Source organism: Cimex lectularius, unplaced genomic scaffold, assembly GCF_000648675.2.
Source record: "Cimex lectularius strain Harlan isolate CLEC.00 unplaced genomic scaffold, Clec_2.1 scaffold124, whole genome shotgun sequence".
NCBI classification, from domain to species: domain Eukaryota; kingdom Metazoa; phylum Arthropoda; class Insecta; order Hemiptera; family Cimicidae; genus Cimex; species Cimex lectularius.
Window position 1 is genome coordinate 1,301,641 of NW_019392703.1, and position 22,806 is coordinate 1,324,446.

The 22,806-nt window shown below is 33.6% G+C and overlaps 1 protein-coding gene across 2 annotated transcripts in view; it reads right to left on the reverse strand.

Moving 5' to 3' along the window:
* Nucleotides 1-418: 418 nt before the first annotated feature.
* The window catches only part of LOC106666404 (aquaporin AQPcic), a 33,318-nt gene continuing 10,930 nt past the window's right edge, over nt 419-22,806 (reverse strand). The window contains exons 2-8 of one of the 2 annotated variants that reach the window (XR_002910133.1): nt 16,203-16,393; nt 5,514-5,657; nt 3,107-3,246; nt 2,982-3,048; nt 1,131-1,211; nt 753-1,071; nt 419-665 (exon numbers count right to left, since the gene is read on the reverse strand). Coding sequence is in view for 1 of the 2 variants with exons in the window: in XM_024226218.1 (XP_024081986.1) it covers nt 970-1,071; nt 1,131-1,211; nt 2,982-3,048; nt 3,107-3,246; nt 5,514-5,657; nt 16,203-16,393 (725 nt within the window). In the remaining variant the exon portion in view is untranslated. Of the gene's footprint in view, nt 666-752; nt 1,072-1,130; nt 1,212-2,981; nt 3,049-3,106; nt 3,247-5,513; nt 5,658-16,202; nt 16,394-22,806 lie in introns of those variants that run through there. The other variant, XM_024226218.1, reaches the window with a different exon arrangement.

Genomic DNA, 22,806 nt, shown 5'->3' on the forward strand with positions numbered 1-22,806 from the left:
TAGAGTTTACATCTATTGGTATAGAAGTGTCGACAGAAATAGCTAATGATTGAAATCTGTATCTCTGACATAAATTCTTCACTGTTTTCATTAGGCACGATTTCTGCCTGACATAAATAACATGCAATAACTGCCAGATGTAAAAGTACATTTAGGTTTATTTATTTTGGAAATGGCTTGAGACAATGAGTTATCTGGGTCAAGATTTGTTTTGTTTAAAAAACATTATAAAATTAATTATTTATTTAATACTTAAAAACTTATAAAATTAATAAAGTATTTGCCATTTTCTTTCTCATTTTAAGCATGTAGCCTTCAGATGTGCTAGTTTTTGCCATTATAGAATTAATTAATTAATTTTTCTCAAACCTATAACAAAATTGTAAATATTTTGTTTTATTCTAATCAATTGGACAAATTTATATACAATAAAAATAAATATATATTTCATTAGCATTACATACAATTGTTAATACGTTTTAGTTGTAAAATATCACTTTTAAGTAATTTAAACAGAAGATAAAATACTAAATTAAGAATCATTTAAATAAAATTTTAAATTTAATGTGTGACATACATTTATGAACAAGACTTTTTAATTGGTACTCGTTTTTCTGAAACAAATCTCTCTACTAAATCAACAAGTAATCAATTAACAATTAATAAAAATAAAATATTGGTTTACATATATGTAAACAATAAAATTGTTTTAACATATAATTAATGATAAAATAATCAATTAACAATTAATACTTATAAAAAGAAAATAGTTTGCATATAGATTAATTTTAAAATGGATTAGACTGATGATGGATACAGATTGTTAAAAAATATTTTGTAATAATATTTGCAAAGGATTGGAATCTTTGGTATTTCTGAATAGGTCCAAACTTTGTTTCTCTTGTTTAAATAAATACTGAAAACTTTTGAACTGAAAACAACGATGGTCTGACATGTTTTTTATATTTCTTATAGATCGTACGAGTTCTCTTCATCCTTCTGCGCTTTGAAAAGGAACCGGTATAAAAGTCCTGCCACTCCTCCTCCGACCAGAGGGCCGATCCAGTAAACCTTTATGACAACATTGTACAATTAGAAGAAGAAGAAGAATATATATATAAAATATTTACCCAATGGTTTTCCCAGAAAGCCTGAACAGCAGCAGGACCAAGTGATCTAGCCGGATTCATGCTAGATCCTGTATAAGGTACCTTTAAAAAAATAATACATATTTAAAAATTAATTATGTATAAGATATGGATGGCATACGCTGATGATAAGGGGGTGCACTAGAAAGTGAGGGTTTGACATTTCTCAAGCACTGCACCCACTTGGCTTATTGCACTTTTCCTAGTTACTCATTTCAGTTAAATTGACTTGATCCACCTTTTCATAAATTTTGAGATGTAGATCATTCTTTTTCCCTGAGTTTGCTATTTAATGTGCTTGTCTGTTATTGTGATAGTCTAATTAAGGGTTTACTGTGTCATGTCTGGAATTCATCCACTTTGTTGTCTTTTGTGGACCCATTAAGAGACGAAGGAATCTGTGTTTGTTCTTGTTATCCCATTTTTGTTTTTGTGGATGCATTGACCATTCTGAGATGCGGATGAAGGAGTCTTTTTTGACCTTGTTATCCCTTCTATTTATTTTTGTGGGCCTGTAGGTTTAATTACACAAATAAGTTGCAATCAAATTACAGGAACAAGGTAATGTTAAATCACTCAAAATTATCTGGCACATCCTAAATCTGTCTAACAGATTATTTTTTTACAGTTTTATTAAAATTAGATACTTAGGAAATACAATAGTTGCTCGGTCTAATGGATAGGTAGCGTTGTATATTTGGCGCTACAATACTCTCTCCCTTTTCAAGAAAGGAATTTAGCCAGTGTAGAGAGTACTGGCCACTGGGTACTATACGTCCGGCCCAGTTGGTGGTGGCTGCTGGTTGCAGTCTGGCAATGAGGGTGGTTGTCGGAGATGCTGGATCTGTTGTTTCGATGGTTGGCGAACATAGATAAACAGATTCGGTTCACTGTTAGGAGAGGATGAGTACGCTTGAAGTCCTTGGCAAGCTTAATATGATCCCCAGAAACAGTAACCGTTCTTCCTCGTACTTCCAAGGTTTTCTCCGACCTTCTTAAAATCTTGAAGGGTCTTTCGTAGGGTGGAGTGAGAGGTGGTCGAACAGCATCTACACGTAGGAAAGCTTGTGTCCCTGTCCTTTTTACTTTATCCATAAAACAATTATTTTTGCTGGGCGCTCGTGGTGGGATTGGCCGATGAGTGGTAAAGAAATTGTGAAGTAGGATGACGAATTCCGACTGAGGAGTTATGACTGTTTTTGTAAAGAACTCGTCTGGTAGCCGCAATGTTTGCCCGTAAACACAAGGAGCCATACTGAGGACTTCTTTCACTGACTTACTCAGTCCGAGATGAATGGCTGACAATGCCAGACTCCAATGAGGTGAGTTGTTCAGATTGCCGTTAACGACGTTTTTTAGGTTCTGTGGAAGCGTTCAACTACCCCATTAGATCTTGTTATCCCTTCTTTTGTGTTTTGTGGACCCATTCTGAGATGGAGCTGTAGGAGTCTATGTCAGGCCTTGTTGTTCCTTCTTTTGTTTTTTGTGGGATCACTCGGCGATAAAGGAGTCTGTCTGTTCTTATTCCAAGTCTATTATATTACGCAGGGTGGGCGACCAAGACCCGAGGGGTTAAATGCCTGGGTAGACCCGTACCCCATATTCCAAGTTTAAGTTCCGGGCATATATCCCCTTCTCTTGCCAGTATCTCTAATTTTTAAGAATGGGTGCCTCATTTTATTTGCTATTTTTTAAGTCCGAAATAATTAGTACCCACCGAATTTATTTGGCTTTAGAGTCTGTCTGAACTTTGGTTAGGTTCCCTTGTATGTACATATTTTTAAAATTTATGTAGATTACATAGTAAAATGTAGTAATTAATTATGTACTTACTGCAAACAAATGACAAGCTGCGATTGTTAATCCAACAGCAACAGGTGCCGCGTTTGATAGGTCTAGCCTGTAAATGAACTCAATCAGCAACACTTTCTCAAGACGGTGTAATTTAATTAATTAACCTGTTCGGGTCAGTCACGGCGCATACGACTAAGATCAAAAGCCCAGTGATCACGGCTTCGATGGCAAATCCTTGGTTGGCCGTCAAAAGTTCGGCAACTTTGGTGACACCCCACGTGTCTTGATTTTCCGGCAATACATACTAGAAAAGAAACAAAACTTTAAGAGAAGGGAAAATTCTGTGGTAGAATTAATATTTTCGGGAACTTGGTTTGACACTCATTAGATAATTGCTTTTTGAATTACATTTTAATTAAATAATAATAACTCCAGTATAGGATTTTTGAGTTGGTTTACAATAGGAAATATAGATATGAGAGATTATTGAAAGTTCATCATCATCTAATTTGTATCTTAACTTGTATCTTGTTAAAATCACATAGAATTGTGTTCAAGCACGACAACGAGCCTTTGAGTCCCCAGTTCCTATTACTAGAGAAAACATGGCTTTTTATTGTATGTACTTGCTAGATATCTCGCTTTGTGTTTCCTTTTGTGTATATTGAGAGTGAATGTATTTATTAGAGTGAATGCGTAATGCGAGAGGACCTACTGTGGAATTTTGAGTACCCCATCGACCATCAGTTAATTAATTAAATACATGTGTAAATGTGTTAATTAATTAAATATATATGCATTATCGACTCCCCCCCCCTATATGAGTGATTGACAATAGGAAAGAATGTATTTAAGAGTGAGGGAGAATGTAACTGAGTAGGTAGGTAACTAGGAGATTAGATAAAGTTGAGATTTGTATCCATTTGTTGCATTGGCTGGCGCACATCATGTTGTGGTAATATATGCATTGCTTCACGCCATATCAAAAATGCAATTTGACAGTTTAAGATAGAGGGAGCGGTAGATAGGCAGGTATTTAATAGCGTATATTTATATTTAAGAGATGTCGATTGTTCCGAAGTCTAACCTAGCAGAGAGAAGGTAGTGAGATGGGGAGTGGGGGAAGAGCGAAAGAGAAAGAGAGAGAGAGAGAGAGAGAGAGAAAGAGTGAGTGAGGGTGAAAGAGAAAGAGTGAGAGATACAGAGATTGAAAGAAAGTCGGAGGTTGATTAAAAAAGCGAGTGACAAATTGAGTTGCATAGTTATATACACAGAGAGAGAGAGAGAGAGAGAGAGAGAGAGAGAGAGAGAGAGAAAGAAAGGAAGGCAGAGAATTGAATTGAAACCCTTTATTTATAATACTCCAAGAGAGAGTGAGGGAGAGAAAAGGAGAAATAGATAGATAGTATTTATTACCGTAAATGCATATTGTGAGAACTGTCGATTATCCCGGAATCTAACCTATCAGAGAGAAAGCTAGTGACATGGTGAGTGTAGGGTTAGAGAGATGCAGAAAGAGAGATACAGACATTGAGAAAAGGGCGATGTAGATTGAAAAAGCGAGAGAGAAATTGAGTTACATAGATATATACAAAGAGAGAGAAAAAGAAAGAAAGAGAGAATTGAATTGAAACGCTTTATTTACAATACTCTGATAAAAAGGGAGAGAGAGTGAGATGCACACAGGAAACACGATTATCTTACAATTTAAACTATAACATTTCTCGTATTTTTTGTAATAAAGAAAATAATAATTTATAGATCGGTATATTTCTTAAGAATTTAAATAACAGTCCTGATTCATTTAACTTGAACTCACAGTTGATAAGGAAAAAGTTTTATGATGCCAACTAACGATGAATGTGTAAGTTCTGATATACTTGTCCCTTCGTAGATTATTTTCTCTTATTTTAGAGAATGAATGTATTTATTAGCGAGAATGTTGGCTGAATAAGTTTAAACGAAAACAGGCCGTTTTCGACAACCTAGTACCTCGACCACCTTCACCAAGGCTAGTGTGGACGGGATGAATTAGGAGTAGCCATTGGCGTAATATCGAGGACGCCGTTGGCTTCCATATGTGTTTTTAGTTTTAAATAGAAGTACATAGAGAAATAGAGAAAGATAGAGGAAAATAGGATTATTATTTTATTAAGATTTATTAGGAGGTAGATAGTCTTTCCCGTCACTTTTCTTTCGTTGCTGTTTAAACAATCATTCTAGATAAAACGGGTAGTAGTTATTTCCACTTATTACTTTACTGTAAACACGAATATATATTTAAATTTGTAGAGTTTTGAAATGAATGAATGAATGACTAGATGTCAGAAAATACAATCGATATACTCTATTTACTGTCTGAATAATTACATTAAACTAGTGCAACAAATTCCCCCATCTTTCAGTCACAATTCAAATCAAGAAACAGTTTGAATAGAATTAGTCTCGTCGTATTGTTCCGATGTTTACCATTTATCATGAAATTCAAATTGAACGATGAGATATCGCGTGACTCCGGGTCCATCCGAGATGATTCAGAGCGGAATGTAACGTACTGTTGATCCTTCTTACCATAAGAAGACCAGCCCCGGCCACAGCTCCTGCACACTGGGTCGGGATGTAAGCAACGCATTTTAGAAGGCCGCACCTTCCACATGTGAAAAGACCGAGGGTGACCGCTGGATTTATGTGGCAACCGCTTACATGGCCGAAACACTGTAAAACACAAAAATTGTATGTTAACAAACAGATGATGACAGACCTCCTTCGTACCACCTTTTCCAAGACACATACATAAAAAAAATAAAAAAATTATCAAGACTTTATCGATAAAAAAAAAACAAAAAAAAACATTACAATATATACTTTGATCATTGGTAGATAGAATTATATTTATAGAATCATTACAATATTTTTATATTTTTTCAATACATTCGTAAACATTGAATAATATGAGATTTAAAAAAAAGAAATAAGTACGAAAAAGACAATACACGATCGTACAAATATGACCAGGCGTTGTATTCTGAGTAAACATTAGATAAGACAGAATCAATTTGATCCACTTGCCGAAAGAAAATAGAAGTGAAAAGTATTATTTTATTGTTTAATCAAAGATTGAAGAATGGAGAAAATAGTTAAGCAAATAAATATATAACAAAAAAAATATACAAGAACTTAAGGACTGTGTAATAAATAAATTCTAGAAAATACAACTAAGTAAGGTTTGTTTTTCGGATTTCGATTTATATAAGCTCAGATCCGCACATATATATGTACATACACACAGGTGCAGAGTTGAGGAGCATATCACCAGTCAGATGTCACAAGGGGACAACCAGGATGGTGTGTCACGAATGTAGACCAAATTTTTTGTGTTGAGTCTACTCCAAAATATTGGTCACGTATCCGCCACTTCTTGTGAATAAGCACTGGTTTCGCCTTTTTTTATATATATATTTTTTTAAAGTTTTTTAATACTTTTATTTCGCCGTTCTACTTGCTGATCAATTAATTACAGAATTTTTTATGTAGAATGCAATAAAAATAAAGTTTATCAATAACTCATTACATTCACTAGTTTCGTGGTCCACTTGACAAATTAATATCTTACAATTAATTAAGGTTTTCAGTAGAGATAAAAAAGTCAATGGCACGAGCGGGATTCGAACCCACGATCTTCGGCTTGATACGCCGCTGCTCTACCACTTGANAGTGGATCGAGGTCACGATAGCTCAAGTGGTAGAGCAGCGGCGTATCAAGCCGAAGATCGTGGGTTCGAATCCCGCTCGTGCCATTGACTTTTTTAGCTCAACTGAAAACCTTTTATCAATAACCAAAAAATTTTTAAAATATTTTTTTTTTCAAGTAAACTAGGTCATAAATTATTTTAAAGCTAATATGAAATTTCGTTGTAGCAACTGTAGATACCCCTAAGTACACTTTTTTGTTCAAATTTGCCTAAATTTTGTCTAAATTTTTTTTTAAGAAGTCATTATCGGAATATCAGATTTAATCGGCTATAATTCAAAAACGGCTAAAAGGATTTTAACATCAAGCATACCATTTGAAAATAGAAGAATATAGCGTTTTAACGACATATGTACCATAAAAATATACAGAAAAATTTTATAAGAAAATACTCAAAATAGAAAAATTATTTGTCAGAAATTAACTTCATTTTTTCAAATGAAAATAATAGTTCAATTTTAATGTTCAACACAGTTATAAAATGCGCTTGATTGTTTCTTTAAAACGAATTATCAACCAAGAAAATCGATTTATATGGTTTTGTGGAAAATTATGTTAGAGCTTCCACTACGAATGACATCATGGTCGTCAAAATTATCAGTTGAAAAATTAATTTACACCGATTTCCATGAAAGTGGGTATCTAACTTAAAATGGGTAAATTAACTTTATATTTGTATGTATAACTCCTTAAATTTATAATTTTTTTACATTTTAATTTTATTTAATATGAAAATTCTTCTCTGGCAAGAAAGTCAGTATCTTAATGATTTTATAACGCTAGAATCACGACAATGAGGTCCAACCCAAGTAAAAAAAAAATCGATAAATTTAAATTCAGACAAGGATTTCTATTTAGGGGTCTCTAGAGGTGCTAAAACGAAATTTCATATTAGTTTCACAAAAAAAGTTTTATGGTCTAATTTACATGAAAAAAAATTATTGTTAGAAATGTTATGATTATTGATAAAGTTAGATGGCCTTTATTTGTATTGCAATCTACATAAAAAATCCTGTAAAATTATATATTCACATCATTGATTGGAGCAATCAGAACGGCGAAATGAAAATATTTAAAAACGAACAATTTCAACTTTCAAAAACATTTTTTGGAGGCGAAACCAGATTCTATTCACAAAGAGTGGCGGATACGGGTCCATTATTTTGGAGTGTAGTATCACCAAAAACAATTTGGTCCAAATCCGTGTCACACCAACCTAGTCATCCCCTTGTCAGTCTTATCCGTTTACCCGTCGAGGGTGGTGTCGTTCGCGAGCTGAGGCGATTGCCGCGAGATCTCCTAGAATGTGTTGGTGATGATAGTGAAATTGATAATGACACAAGTATTAATTCAACAGAATTCGTTTTACTATATTTGGAGTACTATCAATGAGCATTTTCTCCATATTTGTTTTTAATTTTGTATATTTCCTTTCGTATTGCTATCTATTTGAAGGTAGTTGTAATTTATTAATTAAAAATAATAAATATAAATTTAAATAAACTGCCTTAGACATAAAGGCTAATTTTGACTTTAGAAAATAATTAGCTACAGTACTTTAAACAATAAAAGGAGCGTTGTCCTTCTCTTCCTCAATTGAGTGTGATCTGGAAGGAAATCTCTACAGAAAAAAGGACTTTCTCATGAAAATCAGCTACTTCCTCTGCGGAAGTGCTAATAGCTAAAATTATTTTACCCTCAGGGAAAAGGTTAAACACAGATCTATTTGTGAGAAACGTCTTTACAAATAGTTTCAAATATTTGCCAAGAGAACACGGAAGAAAGAAAATGCCTAGAACAATAGGATATAATGTACTAAAATTTCCCACATAATTACAGTTGCAATGTTTTTAAAAAATCATTAACCTTGCACTGTTAAGAATGAAATCACTTATAATGTGAGAAATAAAAATATAATTTTTGTTTACTTTTCATGGTTGTAAAATAATAGATACCTGAAACACAAGTCCATATAGGTTTAAGTGAAAGTGTACCATTAAAATTTATAACACACACACTATCCCCCTATTGTCCTTGGCCTAATTAAAGTACCATAGCCACATCAAATGTCAGGTAATTACAAGTCGTTAATGTCGTTCATATCACATCTTTAGGCGTAGAAAGGTCACGGGTACGAGACTCAAAAGGCACCGGGACATTTCTTCAGTTATATGTCAAAACGGGTGTTAAATAATTGCAGGTGAAAAATCCATCTTGGCACAGTTTTGAGAACTTTTATTACTTAATATGTGTAAAGTTGAGAATATTATCAATGTTTTCTTAACTTTTATAAAATTTACCATAGTTTCATAATGAAATGATTAACCTATGTAAAAAAAGTTGTGCTTGGGAGATTAAGTAAGCTTGATTTAAATAAGAAGAGAAGATTGAAATCACACTGAGGTTAGAGATAATCATTGTCTACATTATCTTCTGAACTTTATGGAATTTTGACGTTGTAATTTCTTAGAAAGTGTAATAAATATAAAAACAGACTTGACAACTACTTCAAAATTAACATATTTATTTACGGTTTGATATAATAGCAGCAATTGATCTCGCTAATTTTTCGCTGCAATTGACCGATGACAATTGGCACGAAGAAATAAAATATTCCGGTCAAACTCAGGTTAAAAAAAGGCAACACATAGACAATGTGGAATGGGCCTTACTGGCAAGACCACGCATAAGTCATACAAAACTTGAACTGAAATAAACTTGACGCATATTTTTTGGCATATAGCAAGTCTTGGGGCATGGAAGAGTGCACCGACTTCCCATACCTCAGAGAAGGAATAGTTAAATGCACATAGGTTTTTTGTTTTGTTTCTGTTAAATGAATGAGTGAAATTTATTGGCGTGAAAGGAAGAAGCTCTGAGGTGAATCTGTGATGTAGAAGTTATTAGCGAGAATGAATTGAGTAGAATTCCACCCCTAGAATATCGAATACTTTGTAGAAGTGACTATATGCTATCATAATTGGTTGTCTGTTAGACACAAAAATGCGCGCCTGATTATTAATTATTTTTGCGTTTTAAGCAAAGTGGGTTGAAATATTTCTTTTAACTAAAAGTCTGAGATAGATCTTCCGGCAAAATTTTTGCATTCCAACTGCAATAGATTTCAAAAAACAACACGAATATAGTTTTAATTTTAAAATAGCTCAAGAGATTTACATAAACTTTTATAATGTTTAGAACATAATACACTACACATAATAGCTTAAACATGGCTTCCACAAATCAATCATAACGGTAAATAAAAAATAAAACCTTTGGGGTGCTTATGTCAAAATCTCTTATTCTAACTTTTCCTACTCATAATGTCGTAAAAACAAAAGTTGTTGATATACACTGAAAAAAGAAATATGCAGTTTTCTTACAGTTAGTTAATATCACGAACAGTACGTAAAATCCAGTGGGATTGTCCATTTTTAAGTAGAACAACGGAATCAGCCAGAAACAAAAATTACTCCAGGTTGATTTACCCAAAAATGTCTCTTTTTTGCTATAAATATTCGAACTTAAGGATTGTATAGGATTTTTAAAATTTAAAATTATATATACTAATTTTTTTTTTACTTTTACTAATATATAAAAAGTGCCCCAGAAAGGCAGAAAAATATATTTTAATTAGTGTACATTGTAAAAATGAAAATATAAGAAAATGTAGAAAAGATGCTAACGAAAATGAATTCTGACTGTACACTTTAGTGATGTAAAGGTGACTGACCAGCCGTTATTTAACAATATATGTGATAGGATCGGGGATGTGGTCCAAATTGGCGTCAAGCTTTACGTAGTCCTTGACCACATCCCCGATCCTACCAAGTATATTGTTGTACACTTTAAGTTACTAAACTACAGTTTCGAATGTGCTTTGCACCAAAGCTTGTTGTTTTTTGTTCAAGGATATCCTTCCTTCTCCATACTACCTAATCCTTCACAGCTACTTCACTGACCACTGACTCAGGGCACTATTGCCTCCACACTGTACCAGGTGTATACACTTCCCATCCTCAACCTACCACCCTAACATTTCTAGACGAAACAGATATTCTCTCGGGTAACCCTCATCCAGTCATTTACACTCTTATCCTTCAACAACACCTCACCTTAGTGTAGTCTTAGTGTGAAAAGAAGATAATAAAATTCCATCGCATAACTTTCACTCTCTTACCTCCTACTATCTTACTTTAACAATAACCCTCTCCCGACTGCGGACAAAGTGCGGTAAGATTGTACATGGACAAACGCTTAATGTGGAATCCCAACCACGGCTGAAATGTCAAGAAGTTATGACACTATACAGAGCACTTTAACGACTTATTGACAAACAATCTAACTAACAGTTAGAATGCTGGAGGAACGATAAGAACTGGAAGAAATGGAGGGACACTTAGGACTTAGAAAAGGCTGCTTAAAGATACCTTAAGGAAGCCGTCGCATCCAAACTGCACAATCCTTAACCTCAAAAAAACCCTGATGCTCCATTTTATGACTCCAACCACCACACCATCCTCCCAGATAACTAAATATTCCTTTTGTCCAAGATGTAATCCGCTCCCGTTACTGCAAATTTCATATAACCCTCCCAACAAGAAGCGATGGTCGCAAATCTTTCCAATAATAGTGACAGAGATAGTGAAACTAGTCTACACTAAACAGGGAAAAAAAGTGCTCGCATTGGAGTCCTGCAAATAGGTGGTTTCTCCACTCTTGACTTGATTGTACATATTCGATAGTTATTTGTTACCTAATGAAATGTAGTTATAATAAACTGTAAATAATAAAAAAACTACAATTTTAAAATTTAATTTAAAAAAGTCAAAATAAGCAGTTACTGGAACAGTGCATTATCGCTTCTTGTTTGTTCATCTACACTCGAACAATCTATAACAAGTCAACAAGTGTTGAACTGGTTTAAATTAAAAACTCAAGTGGTATATTTGATCTTTTTGTGTGTAAACTTTAACCCAGTTGTAAGTTCAATTAAAAAAAGAACTGTTGTTATTACTACGATAGATTATATGTGGGCCCTTGTCGAATCTGGACGGACTGGTTGTAAGCCAGAAGCTGTAAATACTTATTAAGCTGTTCGACCGCCGACAAACCTTCTCTTCTGCCTGCATCAAGTTCAAGGTTTGAATAACGAAATATTAAGAAACTATTTCAGGAATCCGCTTACAAAACGCCGGTTTTTAAATAACCGCATTAATTTACAAGCTATTTTAATTTTTACCATTTTTTATAAATAAAATTCCTTTGATAATTCGTTGAGAGAACAGTCGCGTCGCCGTCCCATCTGTGACTTGGAATTAGTCATTCAGACTCGTTCTTCTCTGGAATTGTTAAACGTTCGAATTAATTCTAGACCCGTTCCCGGATTTTCGTGAGAGAGAAAACGATTCAGCTCAATTACATGCATCCTTCCTACTCCTGGCAAACTCAATTTGCCTATTATTTACTCCAAAGGTCACATAGGCACGTATAGACTAAATGCAATTTCAAGAAGCTAACTTAATATCCGTTAAAAAAATCATTCCCAAAATACTTATATTGAAAACGCTTACTGAAATGTTCATATCTAAATGTAAAATAAACTATAATCCAATAGATTTCGTGGTTCGATTGACCAAATAACTTCTTTCAATTAATTAATCTTTATGTAAGGTATTGGTTGAGATAAAAAGTCAGTGTCACGAGCGGGATTCGAACCCACGACCTTCGGCTCAATACGCCGCTGCTCTACCACTCACGATAGCTCAAGTGGTAGAGCAGCGGTGTATTTAGCCGAAGGTCGTGGGTTCGAATCCAGCTCGTGACACTGACTTTTTTATCTCAACCAATGCCTTACATAAAGATAGACAATAATGTTGACTTTTAAGCAAAGATAAAAATTAATTATTAATTACCATATCTACCATCCCTAACCACCCGTAACCATTAATTTTTATGCCTAGCACGTTTTAAATAGCAATCTGAAAACTCATAATTACTTAGTCTCTCTTATTTTTGCAAAATTAGATTTTTTAAAGAAGAAGAAAAATAACTTTATACTGGGACTGGTGTCCCCTAAGAATAATTTACATGAACTAAATAAAGGAAATTTTAAACGATATGTTACAACAAATAAAACATTTTTTTACCTATAAATGATTTCTTTAGTAATAGTAATTTCTCTCTATCATTTCTGTAAGTCCTATAATTTTTAAATTTTTCGTGTTTAGATTTTTTCATATATTTTGTGTGATTTTTTCGTATATTATTTCTCCATCCTATATGTATTTGTTGGCTTTTCTTTTTGACCCCACAACATCTATATTTTCCAGTACAAATCATACACTGTAGGAGAAAAATATTCCTTAGCAGGATCACTTAACTTAAAAGGGGATGTGACGGACTTGGTATCACCGATACTAGGTTAAAAAATATTAGACACGTGGCAAATCTTTCTAGCCAATTAACTCTCTAAAAGTAATTTTTTTTAAATGTAAGCAATTTAAATAATCTTTCTTTAATATGAGATTCTTGTTTTGTTGTGCAGGTATTTCAAGGTTAATATTTTAGTTATTTAGAAATCGTGAGATGCGGTCTGGTGTGATGTAGGTTTCAGAAAAACATTTTCTTTATCGTGCCAACGTTTCGATCTTTATTGAGATCATCTTCAGGGCCTGGGATTTACAAACATTGTTTACATATTACAATTACATTTTGGATGTGGATTTTTTATATATTCAATCAAAGTATTTCTACTCACTCAAAGTGTTTGCCTTCTGTGTAATTGTGCCATTCTTGCGTGTCGTGTCGAGAATACCAGTGAGATTTTGCTATTTTGTGTATAAATACGTTGGATTTTGAAGGGGTGCGGAAGGATGTCGGTATAGAAAAGACATTTTTGTATAAGGCGTCGGCTTCTTTGAGCTGAAAGGAGCCGACGAAGGGAAAGGGAAAAAAGGGGTTGATATAAACCATTTCTAAGAAATTACGTTTATATTTGTTTTGTTCTGTATGTAATATTTTTGGATTTTTGAAGTCAAAATTGTGTAGGTGTTCAAAATGGTGGGTAGCAAGTGCGGTAGGATTTTGCTTGGGTTTTTTGCAATCATATCAAATATACCTTCAAAATCCAACGTATATAAACATAAAATAGCAAAATCTCACTGGCACTCTCGACACGACACGCAAGAATGACACAATTACACAGAAGACAAACACTTTGAGTAGAAATACTTTGATTGAATATATAAAATATATTTTGCATTGTATAAATTCACTTTTCCACATACAAAATGTAATTGTAATATGTAAACAATGATTGTAAATCCCAGGCCCTAAAGATGATCTCAATAAAGATCGAAACTTTGGCACGATAAAAAAAATGTTTTTCTGAAACCTACATCACACCAGACCGCATCTCACGATTTCTAAATAAATATCGATTAACGGTCACTAATCACCACACACGTTAATATTTTAGGTTATCCGTCGATTGTTTTAAAAAAATGAAATATAGGATTAATTTAATGACATATACGAAATATTAAATACGAAGTTTTGTAGCAAACAAAAAGTGTACCTTTTTAGCTTGTGCCAGCCGGGGGCATTTTTTTCTCGTATATGTCCATTTATTACTTGTCTGGATTTTATCCGGCCTAGAGAATCACCCACCTAGGGTGGTGGCAGTCCGGGGTCAGACCTTCCGTCTAGCCGCTTAGGTTGGACTTAGGGGGACTATCTAGATGCAGTTCCTAGAACCAAACCCATTCATTCTCTCATTCATTCTTAAATATATACTTTCCTGTTTACAAACCGTTTACTCATTTGGTGGTGCAGTACGCGATATTCCTCCAACACCCTTTACACTTATTGTATAACTCACCTAACTGAGGGTCGATGGAGTACTCAAGATTCCTCCTTTCACATTACACACTATAATTAATAAATTCATTCACTCTCAACACACGCTAGGAACATAAAACTATCATTACTACATACAATAAAACACCCCTGTTTCCTCCAAGAATCGAAACATGGGACCCAGATACTCGCTGTACGCTGAAGCACAATTCTCATATCGGATGACATCAAGTTTCAATTAGGTGTTCACATCGAGCAACCTTCCTGCCAGACACATACGCGGGCAACATAACACATAACCTTGCATGACCTAATCTCAAGAGTGTGAGGATGACCCTTCTCCCCAAGAGACAGGTTTTTCGAGAGCTTCTCTGCCGATCCGGTCCACCGACCCTGCTATTTTCTTTTAGTCGTGTTTTTTATTGGATTTTTAGGGTCTTCTAGGTTGTTTTATTAATTTATGTACAGAAAGAAAATGTATGTCCTTACTTGTAGTTTATAAGATCCTATACGCCTGTGGGTCGGTGGGGTCTTTTAAAAATTATCACATTTTTTTTGTCAATTTTCAAAGGAAAAAATCTTGAAAAAACAAACTTCCCAAAAATTTGTATTCAATGGTTTTTCAGTGTGCAAAAAGCGAACTTTGCATTTTGTTAAAAAAAATTGTAACCTGCTTTGCTGAATAATAGGCACTTAATAATAAAACTTCTAACATCAGTACTTTTAAATTAATTACAGGGTTAAATATGATTGCACAAAAAAAATATTTCAAGTAATGAAAATCTGTATTTGCAACTACTGATAGACAAAGGAGGATAAAGGAGCGAGGATAGGCGGACCCACGAGTTGTTTACGAATCTCTACTGAGTTTCAGCTTGGTCAAGTTTAGGCGCAGAATTTTTCTTTAGCTTTCTTATGGCTTTGGAACTTTTAAGCTTTTCGCGATGTAAGCTAAACGAACAAGGTTCAGGTCAGTTGTCAATCTTTTTATACTCATAGATTTTGGTAGTTTCCGATCATTTTGGTCTGATTCCAGGGGGATTTCTGGTTCAACATTCAAGACCTGAAGATGAAATCTCACAATTTGAAACACACACAATACAATTTATATTTTGAGACACAATTACTGTTGGTTTCTTATATGCTTATAAACGTCTAAAATTACTTTCTTATTGACTTAGACAATGGACATAGTAGCTAGTCGGGTCGTGAGGTTACTGTCCTCTCGGACAAGACTAATTTGAATTTTTGTTAGCAGTTAGTCGCAGTCGAGCGCGTTTCTATTGATAGAATTATCAGTGAATTTATTACAAATACCTTCAAGAGAAATGTTTTTAAAAAAGTAATGTAAGTCTTGCTTATGACGATGGGCCAAATGATTCATCACGTATGACATTCGGACAAGCAAAGTCCCTGAACTAACCTTATAAAGTTATAATTAAGTTTGGGTTGAGAAAAATAAGGGTTCAATCTGTTCCATAATTTTAATAGGTTGTAGTCAATTTTCCAGACTAGTTAGATGTAAAATGGAATATGTTCTGTTGACCAAAACATACCTCAGGGACTTATTCAACAGAAATGTTGAAAGTTAAATCAGTGATTTGTTTTACTTTTCTTACTTGACTTTATGCAAACGACGATTAGCGTACCTGAACAGCCGTGGCGATGACGAAGCCGAAACAAAGTGCGATCTGTACGATAGATGGCACAGGGCCTATGGCGATGCAGGACCCGCATCCGATGAAGACGAGGAAGAATGTTCCGAAGAACTCGGCGAGAAGGCTCCTCATTATTTCGTGCCAACTGGTCACGTCTTCTGTCCCGAGGATTGTTTGCACACCTAAAACGCAAAACACATATTTCAATAAAACAAATAAAATAATCTTCATCTTATATCTCATGATAGGAAAATTAGACAGTTCCTCTTTTATATAATTGGCTCTTGATTTCTATTAAAAAATGTTGTTTTGTTCTTAGCATTCTTAACTTTTCTGTGTCTTCTAGTTTGATTCTTTTTTCACCTAAGTTGCAATATCGATAAGTACTAGAAGGTCAACATGTATCATTAGGCAATAGAGATTTTCAAAAGAGAACAAGAAAATCAAGTGCGCAGTGTGGGTCCATCTAGGTCAATGATTAGCTCCACAAAAATTCCAGCTAGTTTTTTGAATAGTGACTTTATTGAAATGATCATCATATTATATTTACACACACAGTTAAACATACATTACTCTTACATTGTATGCATAGGTTCATATTTAAACATTTTACTCCCTCTCTCTTTCACTCTCTCTTTATCTCTCTCTTTTTCTCCCTCCCTCTATCACTCTCTCTCTCTCTTACTCTCATCCTCTATCTATCTATATATCTCTCGTTATATCCATATACCTATCTATCTAGCGTTCTCTCTCTTTATTTCTCGTTCTGTCTTTTTTTTCTTCCACTTTCTCTATTCCCTATCAACTTCTCACACTCACTCTCGCTCAATCTAAATCTCTCTCTTTTCTCACTCTCCGTCGTCTCTCATCACTCGTTCTTTCTATCAATATATCGATTTGTCTCCCATTCTTCTCCTATACTCTTGTTCTCCCACTCTCTTTCTCTCTTTCTCACCCTCTTTATCCATCTACCTATCTATCTGTCTCTGCCTGTCTGTCTCTCTCTCTCTCTCTCTCTATNGTCGTATGTATTAAAAGAAATGATGTACATCCATCGAGATAATTTGTTTTATAATATAAATATGGATATATATATATACACATATATATATATGTTTATTTATTTATATATCTACCTACCTATCTATCTCTATACGATACATCTATTATCGATATCGCTAAAATACATTCCATAATTTTTTTTCTCGATACTATTTAGAACTAAAAATACATATGGAAGCGTCCTCGATATTACGCCAATTACTCCTCATTCATACCGTCCACACTAGCCTTGGTGAAGGTTTTCGTTTATACTTATTCGGCCAACATTCTCGCTAATAAATACAATCATTCTCGAAACACCTACACATTTATCGTTAGTTGGTACTAATGCTTCATAATTTTTTTTCTTATTAAATGTGAGTTTAAGTTAAATAAATCAATACTGTCTTATTTAAATTTTCAAGAAATATACCGCTCTATAAATTATTATTTTCTTTATTACGAAAAGTACAAGAAATGTTATTTTAGTTTAAATTGTAAGATAATCGTGCTTCCTGTCTGCAGAAACCACCTGAATTGTGCACTTTACGTATTATCTTAAAATTATCAGCGGTTAGCCGCAAAAGCTGTCTGAGTGTCGCTATAGCGTCCGCCCTTGAAATGTTTAAATTTGAAACATTTGTTCAATCTAATAAAACACCAAGGTGCTTTTTTTATATACATAAAGTCAGTATTTTTTATGTTATATCATCTAAATTTACAGTAAACAGTTTTAACTGTCTTTTACTCAAACCTTTCCAAAATTAACGACAAAAAGTAATACATCTACCTTCTCTTCAATACATTTTCCTTTAAAATAATAAAACAAATTGGCTGTCTTACTAACACACGAAAGTTAAATAGACAGTGAATTAAGTTTTTACGTAAGAAAGTACATCGAAATAAACCTAAAAGAATATTAAAAGGCCTTTTTTAGGTAAACACCAGGGATTTGAGATGGATGATGTTTTAAACTCAGTAGGACAAGATAAGATTACCCTAATCTCCATAATCCCCTCAACAATAATTTACAATTTTGACACTTTATGATTAGCCACTCGTCTTTAATTGTTTGAGCTTTTTAACTGGCTTTGGTTCAAATATATCAATCATACCATATACCATGTCCAGCGTTCGCTTTATTCCTTAAATTATCTGTTATCAAATAAAATATTTTTGTCCATTGTATATTTCAAATTTGAGATGGCAGAGAAGCTCCTATGTATCAAGAGTACGGTTGATACCTAGCCGTCGTTGAATCTGAATCGTAGAAGAGGTATCGGACGACTAAGAATAGGCCATGCGAAGTTGACTCTCGCATATAAATTTGCAAAAGTTCGCTCGATGTGTCCCACTTAATTGAAAAATGCTCTATGCTGGCTTTTTGACTCCATATAGATAGTGTGCAGGATGGGAATTGTACTTGTGCGCGGCAGCGAGAATTTGGGATCTCTTTTTTGATTTTTGGAGGAAACAAGGCTGTTTAGAAATTTTTTAAAGGACAATTTAATATTTTATTTTACCATAAAAATCGACATTGAAATAAAAAAGGTATTATCAGGATTTTGATTTTTTTTGGGCTGTATGGATATTAAAAGGCCTGGAAATCTCACAACTGAAGACTCTCCTACACTCATTCTATGATCTTTGATCCTACATGTTTGATAGGTATTAATAAATCATAAACCACAATGCAAGGTGCAGCTTTTTATTCCTTGTCGGAAATAGATTACATCCTATGTTATCTTTTATTTGCAGTATACGGTAAAATCCTAACACCTTCCTTGGTATGTATACGTATATATGTTTATACATTTGTGGATATTTGGTTTGTGTTTTTTTTTTCTTGAGAGAGGCAATTTAGCACACATTAAAAAAAACTCTTAAAATCGGTAATTTTTCAATTTTATTCAGGATACTTAGTCGGCTTACTTTTAAAATTTTCTGTCAACCTTAGATTCTGTCAATTGAACCTTTTTTCTGTTTAGTAGCCCTTTAATAGATAGCGTTAGCGTGGAAAAAACCGTGGAATTTAGTTGTTGAGAATCAAATGTTTACCCGAATAATTCAAATAGTCCACTTGTTGATCAAATAAGCACTAGCGAGGCGTCTTCTGAGTCTGAACCGTTCTCAAACTATCATATAAAATGGTAACATAATTAAATTAAACAGTACTTCAAAATTTAAGTTTTGTGTTTGTTAATACATTATATTAAAAAAAACATACGAAATAAGTATTCTTACTTGTTTAAATGTTTAAACTTATACAGGGTGCGACTCGTGTTACAAACTTTGCCAGTAATTCTACATTCAAAAAGGAACCAAAATGTCTTATTAACTATGGTCCGAATCTCATCAGTTTAGAAGTTACTGCACTTTTTCTGTTTTTTGCAGATTTCACGACCTTGCTTCAAATAAACATTGATAACTCCTAAACTAAAAGGTTTTGGACAAATCTGTTGATGCCATTGAAAACTACGATAAATTTCCAATAAGATGTGATCAATACTAAACTTGTAAACCTTCGTGAAATAAGCGTTTTAGTAGCGAGAACTTCGAAATATATATATATATTTTTTAAGTTGAAAAACTTACTGGTAATTCTAAACTACTATTTTCAAACCTAGAAACCAGCAAAGTTCCATTTAATATCCTTTTTGGTGGTGCAATTACTTTTTTCAAAGATGAAAAAATGAATGCAGGAAAAGAAAAAAACCGTGGTCGAAGGATTGGTAGGGTTACACACTACCCATTACACCTTACCAATCCATCAGCCACGGGTTTTTTCTTGCAAAAAGCAATTGCACCACTAAAAAGGATAGTATTAAATGGAGTACGTTTTCTGAAATTTGCTGGTCTCTAGGTTTGTAAATAGTAGTTTGGATTCACGACAAAAAAATTGTTTTTCTAAGTTCTCGCCACTAAAGCGCTTATTTCACGAACGTTTAATATGGATTACATCTTATTGGAAATTTAACGTAGTTTTCAATGGTATTGTCCTTTGACAGTTTCTTACCTTTCAGTTTTGGAGTTATCATTGTTTATTTGAGGCAAGGCCGTGAAATCTTAAAAAATCAAAAAGTGGAATAACTCCGAAACTGCTGAGATTCGGACCATAGTTAATTAGCAGTTTTTGGTTCCTTTTTGAATGTAGAATCTACGGGCTGAGTTTGTAACACGAGTAGCCTGTATACATCTAGATTTATAGATTAAACATCGTACTTACACTGATCATTAGTCAATTGAACTTTTGTAGAAAAGCAGTTTAAACTAGATTCGTTCGGCGTGCCGCTTATCCAAGCTTAAAATGTAATTGTTAATTTATCACAGGAACGTCCTTCGTTCGTAACGACCCTCGTCCATTGTTAACGAGTGTAATCGGTCTAAAACGCAAGTTAGTATTATAGTTAATAAGTGACCTCTTATTTGGGACGAGTCCTCCTTTGGCTAAGATAAAATCCAATGGCCCTGTCAGTGTCTGAAACACGAATCCTATCGGTTTTAAGAAAAAAAATTCAAACTTCAAAATATAAATGTATTTTATTTTTAATCCAATTTATTTTTTTCTATCACATATTGTCATCATTCTTGTAGAAGAAATATCCACTTTTTGTAAAATTCTGAAGAGTTAGATGAGATATGTTAATCTGATTTTCAGAGTGTTTTCGTTCAAAATTTCCCTGCCTTATCCTTATCATTTTCATCATTGCAAACGATCCTTCGGCGTCGAATATTTTTGCAAATGACCGCCGTGACCAAATAGGAAATAAACTCTTCACAAGAAACAATGCGGCCTTCTTTGGGGGTGAACCTATGAGTTGAATTTCACAACGTAACCCTGAGATCTGATTTTTCTTTCTATTGTTATGAGATGTTCCTGAAATCTCTCTCATATCTCTGGTAAGGATAATTTTGTCCTCATACTTCAATGCCACGTCGTCGCTTTTAAACTCGTTAGGCATTCCGAAAAGGGGCTGGTCTTTGATTCATCTCTCTTCATTGCGAAAACGTCGGAACCGCTGTTGACTGATTGACGCACACCTTCAGTTACTAAGATATTACCATAAATTCCATGTAAATTTCGACATACGCCCGTCTCCGAAATGAATTTTATCTGCTCCCATGTCGTAGTTTGTTCTATATTGATTTTTTGAATCAACTATCTCTTTGTTAAATAGAGCATTTCCCACACAAGAACTAACGGCGATAGAATGTATGCCTTTATAAAGATAAAAATTGAAATTTGAAAAAAACAAAAACGCACACACCCAATATTTCAAACTTGATGGACAAGCTTCACAATTTTCAGGGGGAATCGAATAAGGTGTGATCAAATTATTTAATTTTGTTTGGTGAATTTATTATCTTTTTTAACTGGAAGGATCAATGAACAATAATAATGTAATCAGAACGGAGAATAGTTCAATAACCCAAAAAGCTGCAGTAAAAAACACAAAATATATCACACATAATAGTAAAGCGCGATGTTACAAGAGAACAAAACAAATAATAACCCAATGCAACGAACATAAAAAAAAACATCTCTTATAAAGCATCACATTGCAAAGCTCGATATTACAAGAGATAACTGTAAACAATCTAATTAAACCACCTTGGACGAACACTTAGATTATTAAGTGTTGTTCGAAAAAGAAAAATATAATAGGGAAAATTATTTCTGTACAACTCGACTCCTATTTTTTTATAGAAATTATAATTTTATAATAAAATAAATAGTAAACAAATTGTTGGGTTAGATGAGTAAGTATCTTACTGACTAGTTGGTAAAACAAAATCGCTCGTGGCTGAATTGCTGTTATTAACAAACTGTGTCATACGAACATTCACACTTGCAAAAATCGACCTAAATTTACTGAAATCGAGAATAAATTGTTTATAATTTGGCCACGCTTTTTTGACGAGGGTTGTTTATCCTGTGAAAGTCAATTATTAAATTACGTACTGCTTTTTAGGTGCTATCAAATTTTCGTACATTTTCGGCATAATGATGAAATAGATAATTATATATNTTTTATGTATTGTATAGTAAACAAGTTTGAAATATTTCAAAACAATCACTCAACCCATCACGTGCTAGGAGATTTGGTTGAGAAAGTTTTGCTCATATATGCTCTGAAAACCTAATCATTCCAAAAAAAAGAACTTTCTTAAAAGTGGAAAAAGTATGAAAATGACTTATTAATTCCTCAATTGACCAACAATTCCCCTAACTGGCAAAGCTAATTGGCATGCAACTATGTTTATATGCATAACTAATTTCCAGTAAAAGACCAGTTTATTTATTTTTTAAAAATTAGTATCTGGTTCAGAAATTATACAATTAGAACGTAATAGCTGTTAATAAAAAGACAAAACGTTTTACTGGTAGTATAATGGTACAGTGCAAGTCTTGAAACGGATTAATTACTGCAGAAAGCATTGTATAATCTATCTAATAACTATCAATTTGGAAATGATACTTATAATATACTCAAAGACACCAAAAAAACCGGAGGTTACTATTTTGTTGTTTATTAATTCTTTGTTGTTTAAG